The sequence below is a fragment of the Rhea americana genome, unplaced genomic scaffold, assembly GCF_003343005.1.
Source record: "Rhea americana isolate MKP2758 unplaced genomic scaffold, rheAme1 scaffold_22, whole genome shotgun sequence".
Lineage (NCBI taxonomy): Eukaryota > Metazoa > Chordata > Aves > Rheiformes > Rheidae > Rhea > Rhea americana.
In genome coordinates, this window is record NW_028186329.1 from 670,378 (window position 1) to 688,596 (window position 18,219).

At 39.9% G+C, this 18,219-nt stretch overlaps 1 protein-coding gene across 1 annotated transcript in view; it reads right to left on the reverse strand.

Annotated features, from left to right (window-relative positions):
- FBXL17 (F-box and leucine rich repeat protein 17) overlaps positions 1–750 on the reverse strand; it is a 289,747-nt gene extending 288,997 nt beyond the window's left edge. Inside the window, exon 1 of the mRNA XM_085305322.1 lies at positions 8–750. Within this exon, the coding sequence (XP_085161448.1) occupies positions 8–510 (503 nt within the window). The 5' untranslated portion in view covers positions 511–750. The remainder of the gene's footprint in view (positions 1–7) is intronic.
- Between the last annotated feature and the right edge of the window lie 17,469 nt (positions 751–18,219).

The following is an 18,219-nucleotide window of genomic DNA, read 5'->3' on the forward strand; positions in this document are numbered from 1 at the left end:
GGAGGGCAGGGCGCAGGGCTGCGGCTCCGCCGGGCACTGGCAGGCGGCGGCCTCGGGCTCCGCGGCGGCCCCGCAGCGCGGCTGCTTGCAAGGGGGGCAGGCGGGCAGGCCGGCCCCCTTGCGCTTGCACACCATCTCGGAGGCGACCTCGCCGGGCGGCCTGGCCGGCCCCAGGAGGCTCCGCACCGGCGAGGGCAGCAGGCCCGAGAGCAGCAGGCGCTGGCAGCGGCCCCGCGGCTCCCAGGCGGCGGGCGGGAGGCGGAGCAGGCGGCGGGCGGCGCGCTGCTCCGCGGCGCCGAGGGCCGCGTAGGGCGGCGGCGGCAGCAGGGGGTCCCTGCCGGGCAGCGGCTGCTCGGGGGCGGGCGGGCTGGCGCTGTGCACGATGAAGCAGAGCATGCAGGGCCCGCGCAGGAAGCAGCTCCGGCTCCGCGGCGGCACCTTCCTCCGCCGGCAGCGGCGGCCYCTCTCCCGGCTTAGGCTGGCTGCCTCCTTGGAAAGCAGGTGGCCCATATAGGAGACGAGGGGGCAGGGGAGCGCCTGGCTGCGGCCGCGGCCGCCGCCGCCCTGGCGGGAGGGCCCGCGGGGGTGTCACCTGCGGGCGGCGGCGGGGACGGGCGCTGTCATGCTGCCGGCGCGGACGGCCCGGCAGGTGGCGGCGACCGTGGGGCGGCGGCGCGGCTGGTTCCGGGACATGGAGCCGGGAGAAGCTTCCGCTACCGCCGCCCTGACCTCTCCCGAGGGACGGGAGGAGGCGGCGCCCGGCGGTGCTGCCGCCAGCGGCGGGCTGTGGAGCTGGCGGCCGGGAGGATGCGCGGGGGCGCCACGGCCGCGCACCCTGCGCGCTCCGCAGCGCCCTGCGGCCGCGGCGGCTCCTGCGGGAGCGGGGGGCCGTGTCCCGCTTAGCTCGGGGCCGCATCCCGCTCGGCGGCCTCCCCCGCCTGCGGCCGCGGCCCCGGGCGCCCCCGGCGGGGGGCGGAGCACGGCCGAGCCGCCTTGCGCCGGCGCGGGCCGCTAACGGCCGAGCCCTTTCGCGAGGGGGCCGCTAACGGCCGCCCGCCTCGCGGGGGGGGCCGCTAACGGCCGAGCCCTTTCGCGAGGGGGCCGCTAACGGCCGCCCGCCTCGCGGGGGGGGGGGCGCTAACGGCCGAGCCCTTTCGCGAGGGGGCCGCTAACGGCCGCCCGCCTCGCGGGGGGGGCCGCTAACGGCCGCCGCACGTCACCCCCCTGCCCGGCTCCGTGCGTCTAACCGCAGGTTGTGTGCGCGTGCACCTCTGTGTAAATACACCGTGCCGGGTATGTAAATACACGTCAATAGGAACGAATGTATACTACCACACGAACATCGGCGTGCTTCTGCGCCATGGTGCCTGCTGTACCTAGTATCACACTTGGTGGAGGCGTTACTGTAACAAAATACACTTAGAGGTGTATAGGTACTYGTGCAATACTGGTTGTTGARCCTCCATGCAATAGTATGTTAGCTACCCCCAWTTTTTTTACTTTTTTGTTTATTCTTTTTTAGTGCTTAAAGAGTTTGGGGAGAAATTTGTAATGCCAGCAGGGAAAGGTAATGGGGCTCCTGCCTACAGGAGTCAGCCTAAATGTGCCTGTGCAAGGCTGCAGATGGGCTTTTGCAGTGGCACGTTAACACGTGCTCCGAGTTTTTGTCTTCAGAAAAGATAGCTTCAACCCCTCCCTCCCTCGCAGCTAATTCATTTTTCCACTGCTTTAAATCATCGTCTGATGAGAACCAAGGCCTAGACGTGGCCTCCGTCCGTGTACGCTCTGCTCACGTCTGGCTCAAGTGTATGTCTGTCTCTCATTGCTCAGTAGTGCATAAATCTTTGCAAATATAGGTCACGATGCTTTACAAATTTGATTTACACAGTTTAACATTAAATTCTAAATTAGTGCTGTAAATTGATTTCTATGAAATTTATAGGCTTAAATATAAATGGAATTTTGCCTTTAGTAAAAGTAGGAGACAAATTACAGTTAAGATGTACATGGTGCAGTACTGTTATTAAAAAAAGGGTGGCAGCAGCAGCAATGCATGGTGTTATATACCGGGTGAACCAGATCTTTTGCTGTTTTACTCAAGAATAAGTTATGCTAGGATTGAAACACCWGAGACACTATTACTGTTATCTCTAGCGTTGGTCTTCAACAGGACAATAAAGACATGTTCACTATGAAGAAAATACTGTTGCACCATTGGGTGAAAAGTAGAGTAGTAGAACATTTTTGTCTGAACTTAAAACTCATTGAAGTCCATTCTTATAACCTGTGGTTAATTCTGCAAAAAGACAATAGTTTTTTCCTGTTTTCAAGCATGTATTTCAGAAAGACCAAACAAAAACAATATTAAAAGAACATGAAAGTCTATGTCAAGCATTCAAACTAAATGGCATTCAGAATAAAAGGCATAATTAAAGTTGGCACTGCAACTTCTGAATAGTCATTGTSATATGTCTTTACTTACATGATCACTTACTAGTACTTCCTGCAGAAATCTGGGCATGGGTCTCTATATCTGATAAATGTTGTCCCATTATGTTGAGATGCATAGCTAGATATAGATAGATTAGGTAGATGGATGGATAGATGTACAGGACACAGAGAAGGATGATTTTTCTTCTATGAATTTATATTATACAATATTGATGAATAATCAAGGTTACACTTTCTAACATGCCTTCATTAAGTTGATATATGATTATGCTGTAAATAGCCTAGTTCTTTTATCATCTCTTCTAGTCTTGCCTCTTCTAGGTAATTTCACCTTCAGAACATTTTCCTACCTTATTTTTGTCATTTTTCTCTTGATTACTAAAGCTCAGTCTTTGAATTTGATCTTTGACCTGAAGATCCTGAAGACTTTTGTTGCTATAAAGTTTGTAGTATAAAATATAGAAAACTGAGACAATAAATGATCAGTTTTCATAAATAACTCATTTATTCCTATTCACTTAGTARCAGTGCTTTGGCCCTAAAAATGAGAGTAGAACTGTTCCACTGGCAGTTTTATTGACAGATATTAGAACCACGAAAATCTGCAGAACAACTTCTGCTGATCCGTTGTAGTACAGGTAATTTGTTTGCTCCAGCATGAGATACAAGAAATGAGTTTGACTCTCCACTCAGAATGAGTTAGAAACTGAGGAAATAAAGTTTTGAGGTAATTGAGGTAAATAAACAATCTTAATTTAAGGTTTTATTTTGTGTTATCTCAGCTGTGAATGCTAGTTAAGACTTGAGATTGTTCATACAGAGCTTCTGTAAATTTTGTTTTGACAAAATCAGGATATATGGAGAGATGAAACCACTGAGCTTACTACTGATTAGAGTCAGGCATTTATGATTACGATTTGTGTCATCAAAATCCTTTCTGAGCAGCAATCTACTATATTGTTGCATACTGGGATTTTTATCAGTACGTATTTTATATTATGGTCCCATCAGAGCTTCCATCCCATAGGATCCTACAAAAAAAAAAAATCTGATCAAATTATCTTTTTCATTTTCTGTGACCTAATCTGTCCTTTCTATTTAGGCTTAGCCCATGTAATTCTATATGCCTTTAACTCTGATAAAATTGCTCGGGAGAATTCTCAGCGTTTGCAACCTTCATAGCTCATAGTTTTAGAAAACAATGTATTTTAACAAACATAATTCATCTTACAGATCACCAGAGGTTTCACTGTAGAAGACAAGTGATGCAAAAGCTTCATGCATATTACACTTACAGGTAATTCTCATGTTTTAAATTTTCATATTGATACTTCTTTTGCTACACATAAGCAATGCAGAGTGAACTTGATGAGATGAAGAAGCTGTCCTTTSTCCAGCTCCCTTTCATGAAGCTATATACCCAAATAATTTAAAAATGAATTTAACAAACTTGATGATAATAGTTGATGGTAAAGTTGGTGATAATAAACATTGCAAACTTGTAGTTATCTGTGGAAGTTATTGCATAGTTACGGCTTATTTGTATTAGAGCTATACTAGCAAATTCTTTCTGCTACTATGGTTATACCTGTGTTGGTTATAGAAGTAAGGAAAGAAATGTAAGTGTTCTTTCCCATCCCTACAGCTGACATAACCATGCTGCTTAAGTGTAGATCAAATATAGAAAATAAGAAAATTTTATTATGAGTGCATAAAAGAATATTTGCATGCTGATTTTTTGGGTTCTCTAAAAAAGTACAGCACAATATATGTCAGGTAAAATGCATGAAAAATATGTGACTATTTAAACACTATAATTGAATAGGCAAAGTAAATACAGTATTTTCATATGAGTTGATGAAGTACTCATGAGGCTATTAATCACCAAGGAGATTTTTTTTTTAACTCACCAGACTTCTGAGAGCTTCGAATGGGAACAGTTGGGAGAAGGAGGGTTTTTTGTTTTGTTACAACCTGCTACTTTCTGCAGCCCCTCTGCCCAAAGGAAAACACGGAGAACTTGTAGAAGATTGAAAGAATATTGCTGTTACGGCAGTATTCAAAAAAAGGAACAGGTCATCCCATCAGGGATAACTATTCTTCAGTTAATCTGATACCAGTTCTGTCAGGGTTAGATGCATTAGACTTGAGCTTTTCTAAAGTATTTCACCATTAAAAAATAAAATGTGATTTCAAAAGTACTGCATAAAATGTGTATTACATTGATTAAGAATAAGTTGTCAACTCATATATCGCAAACTACATAGAGAGTACTTCCTGTATAGTTGGCATTATATGTGAGTCCATTTAGTTTTTTAATTAATTTAGAAAGCAAACATAAATTCACATAAAAGTACAGGTAATAAAAAGATTTGTGAAATAATAAATAATGATAGCAGAACAGTCACACAAAATTATCATTAAAATTATAAATTAATTCCTTTTACAGAACAGGATTAAATACATATTTGTAGTTAATATTTCTATTCTGTATCTTTAAGACAAATATATTGTCTTTACCTATGACTACGCCTATTCTTATTTTTAATGTATTTCAATTTTCTTGATCTGTAAAAATTCTCTATTAGAGAAATCTCTTTGAAAATGTTAACTCCTATAAATTGTATGTGTCAGTAACTTTTTGCTCTAAAAGATGACAGAATGAAGACCACTAGCAATTCTACTGGTGAGATGAGTTTTGATTATGACATTACCACACTGTTTTCATCTTACTCTTCTAAGCCTTGCAAGCCAGGGGTTTCCCCTGATGGCTGCATCATCCCTCACCAGATTTTTAAAGTAATAAATAGCTTCTAATTTCTACTTATATTCTACATACATTTTTCTGCCTCCTCTGCCCGACTGTGATAGTGATGTTGTAATTTACTGAAATGTTACTGAATGTAATTTATTGACCACTCTGTCAAGATCAGGACTGAGCCAATTCCATCCTTGATTTATGGAATCATGGGTTTTGGTCACCTGATAAACAGTTTTTGAAAGAAGAACTGGCTGCAGTCACTAGGACAGGCATCTGATCACAGGGACAGGGAGGGATATCAGTGCCCTCAGGGCCCGGACAGAGATGCAACCTTTATCCACATAAACATTGTCCACACTTGTGTTCCATTACATTCCATTTCCTATTACTTAAACATACATATTTCTGTCTTGTCATCCGGATCTTTCCAGTAAATAAGGCTTCAAAGTTTCTCAAGGATTTGCAATATTTATAGACAGCTGGAGACTGCCAGATTCTTTTAATTGCTGACACCCTTTAATCTGAAATTCAAACGCAGTCCTTGCAAAACTCCATCCTGAATTTTTCTGAATTTTAAAACAAATCCAATCTGATCAAGCCCTGTCCATTCAAAAGGTGAATGGTATAAGTACCATAAATATGCTTCTGCTTGTTATACTTCAGCATTTTAAAATTCTAGGCAGGACTTTTTTATACATACTTATATTTAGCAGGGAACACTTTAGAACATTTTTTCAAGATAGTAGACTGTTCTTTTTCTGGTAGCAAGACTGCGCTGATTTTAAACAATGATATTGAAGAGCAAATGAGAAACAAAGAGGTGCAGGTGCTTGCAGTTAATGCAGTGGTTTTAACACTGGGAGTCACTATTGCTTCATGCACGGAAAGCACAGTAAGCTCTTGCTATAGCAGCAGAATGAAATATTGCATGATCAAACATCCATATCAGCTGTGCAATCTTCATTGCATTAAACAGGAGATATAAATAATAGTGCATTTCTTTATTATTATTGCTTATATTTCATGAAATTAAAAGTCATAAAACCAGTACTGTTGGAAACCTAGAAACTGCTCCAAAAATCGTGATGCAGACATTAAGCAGTAAGATTCCTTCAATTTATGATATTAAAGGTTTATTACATATATAGCAATATATTTGGCATTTTTTAAAGTTACCTCTTCATGTATTTGAAAAGGGCATACATACTGATGACCCCAAACTAGGATTGTACTTAGTTTCTGAGCTGCAAAAGAACATAAGAAATAATGAAAAAGAAATAGTTATGAGATTGTAGCTGGTCCTGATACCCATATGTGTATGTTCAACAGGATTTCGAGATTGGCCTGTAGGAATCCAGATCTATAAAAGACGTTTGGCCGTTTTGCCAGAGTTTGTTGCTAGCTGATTGCATAAATGGTTCTTAAAATTACTTCTTCATGAGAACAGGTTCTCAAAGGATAGATTACTCTTTGTGTGGTGTGTTAGGAATACCATTAAGAAAAAGATGGGAAGGGGCAGCAGAATTTCCACTTTGGTTTTAGAAACAGCGTAAAAATACACTCAAAAATAGACTGAAAGTTTATTCTTGGTGTTGGTATAAAAATATACCAAAAATATAAACATTATTGTTTTTATTTTTTGTCTTCATTGATATTTTTTCCGCAATCTGTTGTAACTTTGTCATCAAAATATGTATCAAAGTATGACAATTATAGCATGGATAACTTACCACATTTTTATCAAGTCAATATAGTTCTGGTATCTGCTGGAACTGCGCACATAGAAAACTCAAGAGAGATATGAGGCTCATTTTCCCAAGTACTTTGTGGGCAGTTCTGGCTCTGAAGAGCTTGAAATCTATTGTATGATATAGTGAAAAGTTTGTGATGTGAAAGTTGAAACTCATCAGATGAGCAGCTTCCCACCTCAAAGCAGCAAGATGTAATCTCTGGTAATGTCTATATAAAAGGCTTAATGGCTTATTGTTGATATTCTAGGACATCCAATGTTAAGCTGACAGATAAAAGACTAGGTCCTGTTTTATGATCACATGCATATAGTTAACCAAATTTTTCTCTTTTCAGAATCTATATAAAAAGATAGGATTGGAAGAGACCTCTAGAATCAATCTACCTTCTGCCATCATGGGTAGTTATATTGCACGATCCTGTTAACTACATTTATCAAGGTGCATTTTAAAGACCGTTTTGTTTCTTGGTCTTACTACACCCCTGGAAAAGCTATACAAGCGTCTAATGTCTTTCGTGATTGGAAACCTCCTACTTGCTTTCAGATTAAATTTATACAGGATCAGTTAAAATCCCAATTTCATTCTTTTACAGTTAGTTTACATCAGATCTGCAACTTAGTTTGCAAAGTTCTGGGGCTGATATAATCTTATTCCTTTGGCTTCAATGTTTTAACTGCTTTGCATTTGCTTTTATCTCCGTGCAGGCTAAAACAACACTTAAAAACACCCTGAAAAACAGGAAGTCTAATTATTGTAGTTATGCAATTGGTGTGCTGAAGCGCTTGCATGTATGACGGATAAGCAGTTAGATAACACACTAAACAAGCAGGATGTGCATAGTCAAAGCATTAATGAGGTTTACACACTACATGTGTGGTATTGGTACAATGAGAAAATACTGTCAAAATAAAGCATTTAAGCTATACAGCATGAAAAGATCGCATGGAAACGTAAAGAAATGAAGCCTGAATATCTGCTTCACATACAGAGAGAATACTAATTAGTTAAACAGATGATAGAAAATTGTATCTAATAGAGAGATGAAAGATACTGATAAATTGTATATAAAGGGTAGCTGCAAACTTGCTTTGGGCTGCTGGATGCCACTGCACGCTCTTTGGTCACCTACAGTCAGTATTGTTACTACTTGTCGTATTACCTAAAAAAATACTTGGTTTGGGACAGATTCTTTGGTTGACTGTTATGTAAAATCCTTGTTTGGTACCAAAGCGAACTTTGGTACCTTTGTCAACCAGAGTATGGAGAGAGGTCCCCTGCCCTCCATCTCCGTAGACCTACAATTTATATCAAGTTGCAGAGGTTACCAATACCAGTCCAGTAAGGGATTGCTAGTGGAAAGCAGACTTCCTTAGTTAGAAGACTGGACTAGGAAGACAAAATCAAAAAAAGGGCAATGGCAAAAGAGACAGAATAGGGAAAAGTACAAAGATATTGAGGGAATCAAAAAATTATAAGCCTTTTAAGATAGTGACCTGAGTTGGAGAATTCTGAGAAGGATCTGCCTGCATTTTTTTCTCCTAAAACATCAAAAGCATTTTCCAACTCTATAGCTCTATTTTACTAGAACTTAGACTAGAAAAACAGACTTTTTAGGTAGAGGAAGTTCAGGCCTGCTGGATGGTGCCTAAAAAGTTAAACAAACAAGTCTCCTTCCTGCACGTTGTGTCCTTGCAGAGTTACTCTCTACAGCAACTTTTAGTAACTTCCTGGATTGCAGCTCCACCAAGACAGAGACCTGGGGGAGATGGGGAAAGTCTGTCTTTCTAAAGCTCTGTACATGCCTTCCTTTTCTTAAAAGATTCGTGTGCTTCTCTTCCAGCAGCTTGCAGCCCGTATCTGCCTTATCCCCTCCCTTGGGCTAAGCCAATTCCCAGACCATGCTCACATCTGCACAGGGCTGGGTAGGTTTCAAGAGATGGGGAAAGCAACCTTTCCTCTCTGCTGTCTTTTCCACAGAGAAGGACATGTATTAGCTGTAAGAGTTTACAAGGCAGTAAAAGCGACATGGTTCATTGCACTGAATGCAAGAGCGTTGGTATGGAACTCAGGGGTAGGAAGGAGGGKAAAAGAGAGTAAAAAGAAAATGGATGAGAGTGGATATCCTCCTTAGGCCTCTAGCTTCAAATTAGACATCTGCAATGGTTTTCTCATTTCATCGAGTTTTGCTGGCCCTGGAGTAAAAACTGAGGTGAGCCTGTTTCTTGGGAGGGTGAAGGGGCTGCAGGGTGACAGTCATCGCTCTCCATTCCAGGCTGTAACTATGAACCCAGTAGAGCAGCTCTCAAAAGAAGAACAAATAAGACCGAGGAGCCTCTTTATCATTAATTTCCTACAGAAAAGATATGGGAGGAGGCATACTTTATCCTACTAAATAACAGAGCTAAATTCTTATTTTTAAGTTTAAAATAACTGCAAAGAAGCTTTTCCAGATTTATGCAAGGAGAGAAGGATCCGACTCCAATGTAAAGCTACAGATATCCTGTACAGTGTTTTGCAGTAGACGTGCATGAAGCTGGTAGCAACAAAGACCTATCTGTAAATTACCTGGGAAGCTAGCACCTATGTAAGTGCATGAAATTACTGTGATTGTACCTRGAAATCACTAGTTGTACAATCTCTCATTTTATCTGCAATTATGGATGCATTTGGGCATGCAAACTTTATCTGTACTTTTACACAATGAAAGTGTGGTTACTTGAGCTACATTTTAAGAGTAGGTTAGTTATGTTCAGATTTTCACCCAATCCTGTAGCTGGAAGAAAGGAGAATGGATGACTTTCAATTCTCTTCATTTCAGTAACTTACTGAAACATTATGTTTTCTAAGACCATTTGAGAAAATARTAGTGTGGATGTTTCACAAGCAGTATTTTGGCAAAATAATTTCCCTTTCTTGTGTATGATTTTTCTAATGCTGAAAGGTTGGTGATTAAGAAAGGTTATTTAGGCCTGTGGTGATTATGTTAGATCATAACTACAGGTAATCACTCTTTAGATCACTCTAATACTTTATCATAGAAGATAGAAGAGAAGGGAACAGAATACATTTTTAAATGAAAGTCCACAGAAACCTTTAAACTCCTTGGCCTTTTATACAGCATACACACAAATACTTTACTCCTGCTCTCCGCTGCCTATTCCATCAGGTTCGCTACCTCAGTTTTTGTGATATTACAAATTCACATTTAATTTCTTACTCGCTTTGCTTTACAACAATTTAAACTGTCAATTTTTCATATTTCAAAGAGCTAAATGTTAATTACTAAGGATCAGAAGTATGTTCCTCCTTTCTGTGGGAGAAGTAGACTTAGCAACACCTTGAGTTCTTGCTCCTTAAAGACCAGGAGGCAATTCTTCTGGGCTGTGGAAACTCTAACTGATAATTCAACAATATTGATGTGCCATATTACATATCTTATAGTAATGCAAGGAGATGCCCAAGAGGGCTAATCAGAAGGATTATTGAACACCTGCAAGCTCTAGTTGTCTATAATGTAAGGAAATTAGAAAAAGGAGTCTAGGAGAGACTGAAAGAAGTCTTGGGTCTTTTTCTGACATGAAATGCTTACACAGAAATAGCAAAAGAACATTTGGAAAAATGGTAGGACAGGACCAGCTCTTAGAGTAAGCCCAGAGGAGAAACAGAATTTGAGGGGACTAATCCCTCATGRCCATTATTCTGAAAACTTGGTGAAGATTCACATCTTAGTCTGTGCAGAGTGGCGRGAGGATTGATATTTCACTGTCTTTCAGGATTAGCTGGAGAAGTTGGGGAGAAGAAAAAAAGACAGCATAAAAGCATAAAATCTGTTTGGACATCAGCTGGAATTTTTCTTTTTCAAACATAGGATATCAAGTAATATGAAAAGCCTACCTCATTTTAATTGAATTGTATACTTGTTTGAAAAAAAGCAATCAGAATCCAGCTGCTCTTGATTTGTTTTTTGCTGGCTGGAATTCTGATTTGTTTATACTGAATACAATATGTATGTACTATCATATGGTATCCTACTGGCACAGTAAGATAACACCAATAGTTTACACGACAAAAAAGCATTTTGAGGAAAATACAGATATCAGATTTTATACTTAAGAATAACTAGGAAATTAAGAATCCTCTTAGTGTTAAATGAAAGACTTAATTTACATGAACCTGGACAGAGGCCTGCCTGAAGAAAGATCTAATCTTCATTTCAACTGTTGTACTAGTTCATTGTGTGATCTTTATGGTTGGATACGGTAGGTCAGCACAGCTTCAGGGCACTGTAAGAGGAAAAGGAAAGTTAATGTTGCTGCTCTGCTGAATACTTGAGTAGTCTACACAGTATAATCTATCTGTTTGCTGAAGTAAATTACATTTTCTAATTAGTTCTAAATATAATCATATGAAATTCTAATACCATCTGAAATTTCTACTTTTGTTGGAACAGAAGAAAAAGTKTATAAATATGACATTCGCATAATCTGCACCCACTCAGTTTTAATAGTTTAAACTCTGATCCRACAATGATCTGCATTTGTGTTTGACAACATACAGTATGTATTTTTGGAAATGTTTACAGGTTAGGCTCTCAGGTATGGATATAGTCTTCATTGCTGATCTTACATTGCAACAAGGAAAATAGTTGGATRTTTTCCTTAAATATTTAGTTGAGTATGTTTAGAAAGTGTTAACTCTGCTTCAAGGTAGGAGGCGACCTTTCCATCTTGTGCTAAGTATTAATCCTTTGGTTGGTAGTCCATAGAAGCACGTTTTTCTGTTTGTTCAAGATGATGATGTACTCAGCAGCTGAAAACCCTCAGATTGGTAAACATGAAACATTGTGTGCCTCAAGATGGCAGTATTTCTTTTGGAAGAAAAAYCTCCCGTGTACCTACAGTTTGGATGCTGTTTTATTATTCATTGTACCATAGGACCTAAGTGACAGGCTGTCAATAATTAAAGGGACGGTAGGAGAAGAGAGGGCACGTTTCACAATCTTCTGACCTTCCATAATTTTTTCCATCTCTCTCAGCATGATAATTCTCTAGTGAGGGTGCAGTAATAATCTATTTACAGGCATTACAACACCTGCATTCCAGTCTCTAGCAATGCTTCTACTAGGAAATCCTTCGTTTCAAAGATTTTTGGTTTTAAGTCATTTGCCAATAGAGATTTATTCTATAATGAAATGTTGGTGCTAAAAATGTCAGCACTGTACAGCTTCCCTTTGACAATTTTCTTTTTGGTTGAATGTTGGAGAATACATTGAATTTACAGTACTAAAAACAATTTTGCATTCAGATATGTAAAGAGCAGCTAGGAAGTTCCACACTTAAGATAAAATTATATGCATCTTTGAAGTAGCTAGTGCCTTAGTTGAGAGATTCCTTTCTGATGATATGTCAACATTTTATTATTAATGACAGTTACTTCCAAACTACAGCTGTGATTTCCAAACTGGGTATGACAATTGCAAGATAAAAGAAAGGGTAACTCTGAAATTGGAACTTGAAATCCACCGTGGCTTCATAAATCCTCTCTTCATTGTAAACCCTTCTACCCATAAACACAGGTCTCAACCCATGAGATCACTCATGCATCTTTTATGGCAGCTTTCGGTAACTTGACAGATGTACTGCTACTCCTTTAAGGAGGGGAAGGGTCTGCATATGTGAGCTTTCACTTCTTCTGAAACAGGTAACATCTTCTGCTCCTCACTTAGGATCTATGCAGGAGGTTTGATTTCTGTCCTGAGCTCTGTGTGTTTAAGATCACAGACCATTTGCATCCATTTGGTGTTGAGTATCTCCCAGTTGCTACACTCAAATACTGTGTGTCATGCAAGGGGCAGTGGCTTCCAGGACTCTCACAGCTGAAAGTGGACATACAGACACATAGGCAAATTTGCCTATCAGTCAAGTTTAGGTCATGTAAAAAAAATCATGCTTACGAGCATTTTGTCAGACTGGATTTACCAGGGAAGGATTTTGGCAAGCYTAGAGCAATGTTTAAATTTGCTCCTGAATATGTGGCGAGATACCAGAACTGTGACCTGGTAGTCCAGAAATGTTTTTTTTTGTGCAAGGTCTTCTGTTTGGTTTTTTAAGTCTGTTTTTTTGGCTAAGGCCAGTGTAGTCATTTCGTGGAAACAAACAAAAGGAAGTGAAGAGCTGTGGAAAGTTCCTTAATGTATAGACATATGACATTTTAAATARCACCTGATTTTAGCTGGGGTCATTGTTTCTAATCAAGCCTTGTCAACAGATTTCACGTCGCTTAATCTGTGTTGGAGAGTGATCTTGGAAAGGATTTGTAATAAAACCAATCACATTAATTTAAAAACATTACAGGAGATGGAAGGGGCTTCAGGGGATGGCTCCCAAATGGGATTCATACATGTATGTTCAGGTACAAACAAACTACAGCCCACACATGTTCTCTCTCCCCTTACACATCAGAGGAGGATGAGTACAAAAATTGGATTGCAGGCATACACAGGCAGAAAACATTCACCGGCATGTCTAGGTGTAGGAATAGACACTAAAACCTTCTGAGAACGATACATGCCAAGATGAGATTTGGTGATTTTTTTTCTTATAAAAGTGAAACAAGCTGAAAAGCATTTTGTCTTGACAGATGTAAAGGTAGTATGTTTTTCCACAGCAACTTTCCTTAAAGAGAAATGCTGGAAGAAGCACTTCCAAAAAAATTTGCAAGAAATATATATGATTATAAATTCATAAACTAGCAACATCACTCACATCATATTCTATTTCTTCTCTATTTGGAATCTTCTTCATCCTCCCCCCCCCCCCCAAAAAAAAAATCTGTTTAAAGTGGCTGAACAGCAGAATGGCTGAAAACAGATGAATACTGCTGCCCTATTAGTCTGCCCTGTTAGCATCCATCCATTAGACTGGTGGTATAAACTGCCTTGGCAGACATATACAAAAAATTACTATAAAGCATGGCTAAAAGATTTTTGGAAAACGCATTTTATTGGTTTGTAGCCACTTAGGCAGTGCAAACTTCCTGCAGTCTCTGTCTCTGAAAAGAATTTGAGGTATTTGCCAGAATTCATGTTCACTACTGCTGGCAAAAACCTACAGGCAAACTGGCCCTTTATCTGGAAGCAGCAGCTGCAGCACCACATTTCARAGAAACTCTCTCAGTAACCCCTCAAAATTTCATTGCCTTGCTCCCATAAGAGCAGCTATATTAAACATTTGCACTCTTGCTAACGGCATGTCCCTAAAATTGAAGAAATTCCTAACAGACAAATATAAAAAATCTGGGTAAAAGTGAGAGTCACTTTGATGGCTTATATGAATGCTGAACACTGTGCATTAGGATAGTTTGTTCCTGTGTTGTGCACATTTTAGCAAGGTAGGACATGTTCTTAAAGGGTGGCTACATATTGCGTGGAGTACACATATTGTCCAACTGTCACCACAGCAAGAAAATACATGTGGTAAGTCTTACTAGACCAGCTAACTCAGAAAAAGAAACACCTTTCTGAGTTCACAAGCCCCTTTGGGTTCTGCTTTGTTTTTGARGGATGGAAAGGAGAAAAACTGATAAATAAGAAAACACATAAAATAAGCTTTGCACATTTGATGTGCACATTTTAACTTTTTCTACAAGTACTTTCTTAAAGAGATGTAGAGTTCATTTCACGCCATGAAACTATTCCAGTAGCTGTAATATAGCACTTACATTGTTGAATGCTGAATAGTTGGGCTTGACTGTTGAGTATACCCATGTGCAAAGTCCACCATCATACCTATGTGGCAATTAAGGCTGTAGGATCAAGTCCTTAATTATGTGCTCTAGCAATCCTACTGCATTAGAGAATTAAAAGAAAGGTACTGCTGCAGAAGCATGACAGGTATGCCGGAACTGCCAGAGATGGCCATGGAGAGCCACCAAGTCTTCTGCATTCAATGTCAGACTTAAGAAATTGGCTGCTGCTTCACTTTCCCTATGCATTTGTAGAGCAGTATCTGGCACGTGGGAATAGAGTGAACCAGCTGGCCCGGGCTGTGTCTAATAAATGGGATCCCTGGCTTGGAATGAGCCCAARATACTGCTCCCAAGTGCACAAGCAGAGGCAGGGACCTCTCTATCTGTCCAAAGGTGCTGCAAAGGAAGTGCTTTTTGGTACTTGAGCTGGACTTGGGCATGAGTCAAAGACCTCAGTGCAGGTGAGTATGCAAGCAGCATACTCATGATGAAATACATGAGGGGGCTACAATACTGTGGGGGGGKGGGTGGAGGGAGGGAAAGAGAGACTTCCTTAAACCTGAAAATGACTGAGAGACAGAAATAAGGGACTGTTGAAAGAGTGTTCTTTAAGTAATAAAATAGGAAAAGATTTGCTTGCTTAATTCAGATTTCTTCCAGAGGAAAAAAAAGAAAGTCTGTAAATATTATGTAATACTTCCTCTAACTGCTCATGGTGTTGCACTGACCTTAAGATGGTTGCAGTTCTTTAGGTATTAGGCTCTTGAAAAGCTGGCTGCACTTGTAGATCTCGATCACTTGGGGAAAAAAAATGAGCCTTGAATATCTAACTCAAGCTTTGAAAATAAGTCTTAAAAGTATGTAAAGAAAAGGAAAAACTTAAAGCTGTTTTTTCATTGTGTAAACATATTCAGTGTTTTCACTCATAAAGCACACACTGCCCATGTGAACTCTGGTGGGTGGTGTCAGCTTATTTGGTAAAGTCTACATCTTGTAATATTTCTGATTGCAGTCAATGAAGTACTGTATATTCCTCTTCTACCTGTGCATGCAGCATATGTATGGTCTAGTCTGCATGTGATAAAATTCAGAGGGTTCAAAGAGAGATGGTCCATTTTGAAGTACAGGTACAGGACATTGTGGCATGGTCAGGGTAGTTGCAGAAAGCTCGTTATCGCTGTAGAAAGTTAGCAGTGGAAAAACTACACATCAGTGGTTGCAAAAACTAGAGCATATGCTACCTAATTTTATAGTGACATGAGTTTATTTCTTAAATTTAATATTTACTCAGCTTCCTTTCARAAACCTGCAAACTGTCTTGTTATGAAATGGGATTATTTAGAAGTAATCRCACAAATTGCTTGTCACATACAGTATATTCTTTTACTGCCTGAGGAATGCTCTCAGCTGTAGTTAATTTGAGCAGTAGTACCTAATATTTGTTAATTAAAGATCGATATTCCCTGTGGATTAGCTTATGTCCAATTCTTGCTTTATACACCGAGGTAAATTTGAATTTGTTATGGTTATGTTTTCTACTAACTATTCTGACAGATCTTTACTCAGACAAATGCTTTAGACATAATCTTGCTGTTCACAGTAAACTAAAGCAACTTTTAAACATCATAAACACAGAGTAGAAGTTGCCCTGTGGTGCCTTATGGTCTGCTCTTCTAGGGTGTTTTGTGCAGTGACAAGTCTTTGAAAACCAGAAAACATTACTTTAACAGGTGGCCTCAGATGTATGGTGACACAGMCAGGGGCAGGCACAGTTCAGGGGCAGGCAATTATCTGTATGAAATCAAGCTGTATTATTACATGAAGTGTAACTGTACTGAATTGTACTGAATGATGGAGGGATCAATAGTAACTGCTTGGTGAAGACATCTGGAACAGTTATGATCAAAGGAAAGATGTGCATAGCCTGCCTTGTYATAACCTGCATATTCTAGATTGTCTCAGAGACGCTTAGTATCTGTTGATACAGGATTGTCAGGACTAAGGTAGAGTAGCTTGTGGATTCCATAGCACATACCATACATGTATGTATATGAGCTGGAATTCTTGTTCTGGGGMTGACAGGCAAGGAATCCACTGCTGCCGAGCCCTTCTCCCATGGTAACCTGTGCTGCTGAAAGGAAAACACAATTAGTTCTGCTTACAGCTCTTGAGGTCCTCAAATACAGTGACTAGGCATGTACAACGCAATCTTGCCTTAAGGCAAGCAAAATTACCATGCAAAGCATTTTTTCTAAAATAGATATAGTGTTTCAAGATACAAAAAAGTGTTATCTCTGAAGTTATTGTTAATATAATTGAAATTGAAGGCTGTATATCGAAGTTTTAATCTGAATGTGAGAGAACAGTGTAATAGAACTATTTCAGTTTGCTACTACTGATTTAAACTGGCATACCACTTGCACACCACTCTGGGAAGCCATGAAACTTAGATCCCTTATCAGCAAAGGCATTTTAATGTTTCCATATCAGTTGTTTTCTGATCATTTGATTTGCCTAAGATAACACACTTTTCATATTTCATTCTTAATAATTTTCATACACATCAGTGATGCACTTTTGAGAATAGTGCAGATGAACTGGAAAATGGCTTGCTCAGTAATGGTTACCTAATACTAATCTTTTTGGAAGTTAATTGAAAAGATAAGGCTTCTCTTTCTTCTAGCCTACAGTTCTCAAACATATTTTCTTAATGAAGAGTCCTAACATTGGTATTRACAGTCACAGCCACAAGGAAGACAGAAGCACAGAGAGGTTTTCTGTTGTCTTTGAATGGAAGTCTTAGCAGAAATCRAAATAGCACTGGTTTCAAAAGCACAGGAAAGAAAGAGAGAATAAGATGAGCCTTTTCCCTGTTTACTGAGGGAGCTGTACGCAGCAAGTGTGTCTTTTATAGGAGAGAGTGACTTATAAAGATTAATGAATTCAGATTCATGTTACCATGAAGAGAGAAAACACCGTTATCTATGTGCACAGAAGGGGAATATGAGGCATAGGCAGGATAAGATAGCCTACAGTCACATAGGAAAGCTGTGACAGAATTAGAAATAGAATACAAAACTTGTCAGTCATTTCCTATGATCTCCTTCCTTACCTCATCTCCCCCCTTGAATGGGGCTAGGAATTCAGTGCCACATCTTAGTATTATAACCTCAACAGGGAAAAGGAGGGCAGAGTCTTCAGGACTGTTTTACTTCCTTGAGTAGCAGTATCTCTGAGACAGATCCTAGAATTCTGAAGTGTCTTAAAATGTCTAAAAATGATTCAATTTCATTAGGATTAAATATTCTGAAGATATTCTGAGGACTTCATGATGCAAAGTGTGTGAAACAATTTTCAGCTTCAAAGATGAAAAGGGAATAGCTTCCAGTTTGAAGAGATTGGAGTCTTTAGTCTTATATAATTTCTTGACATACAACTTGTGATCTACCAGCGTGAAAGGCTCCAAAACAGAAGAAAATTGAGTCTTAATTAGTATACAGATGGAAAATT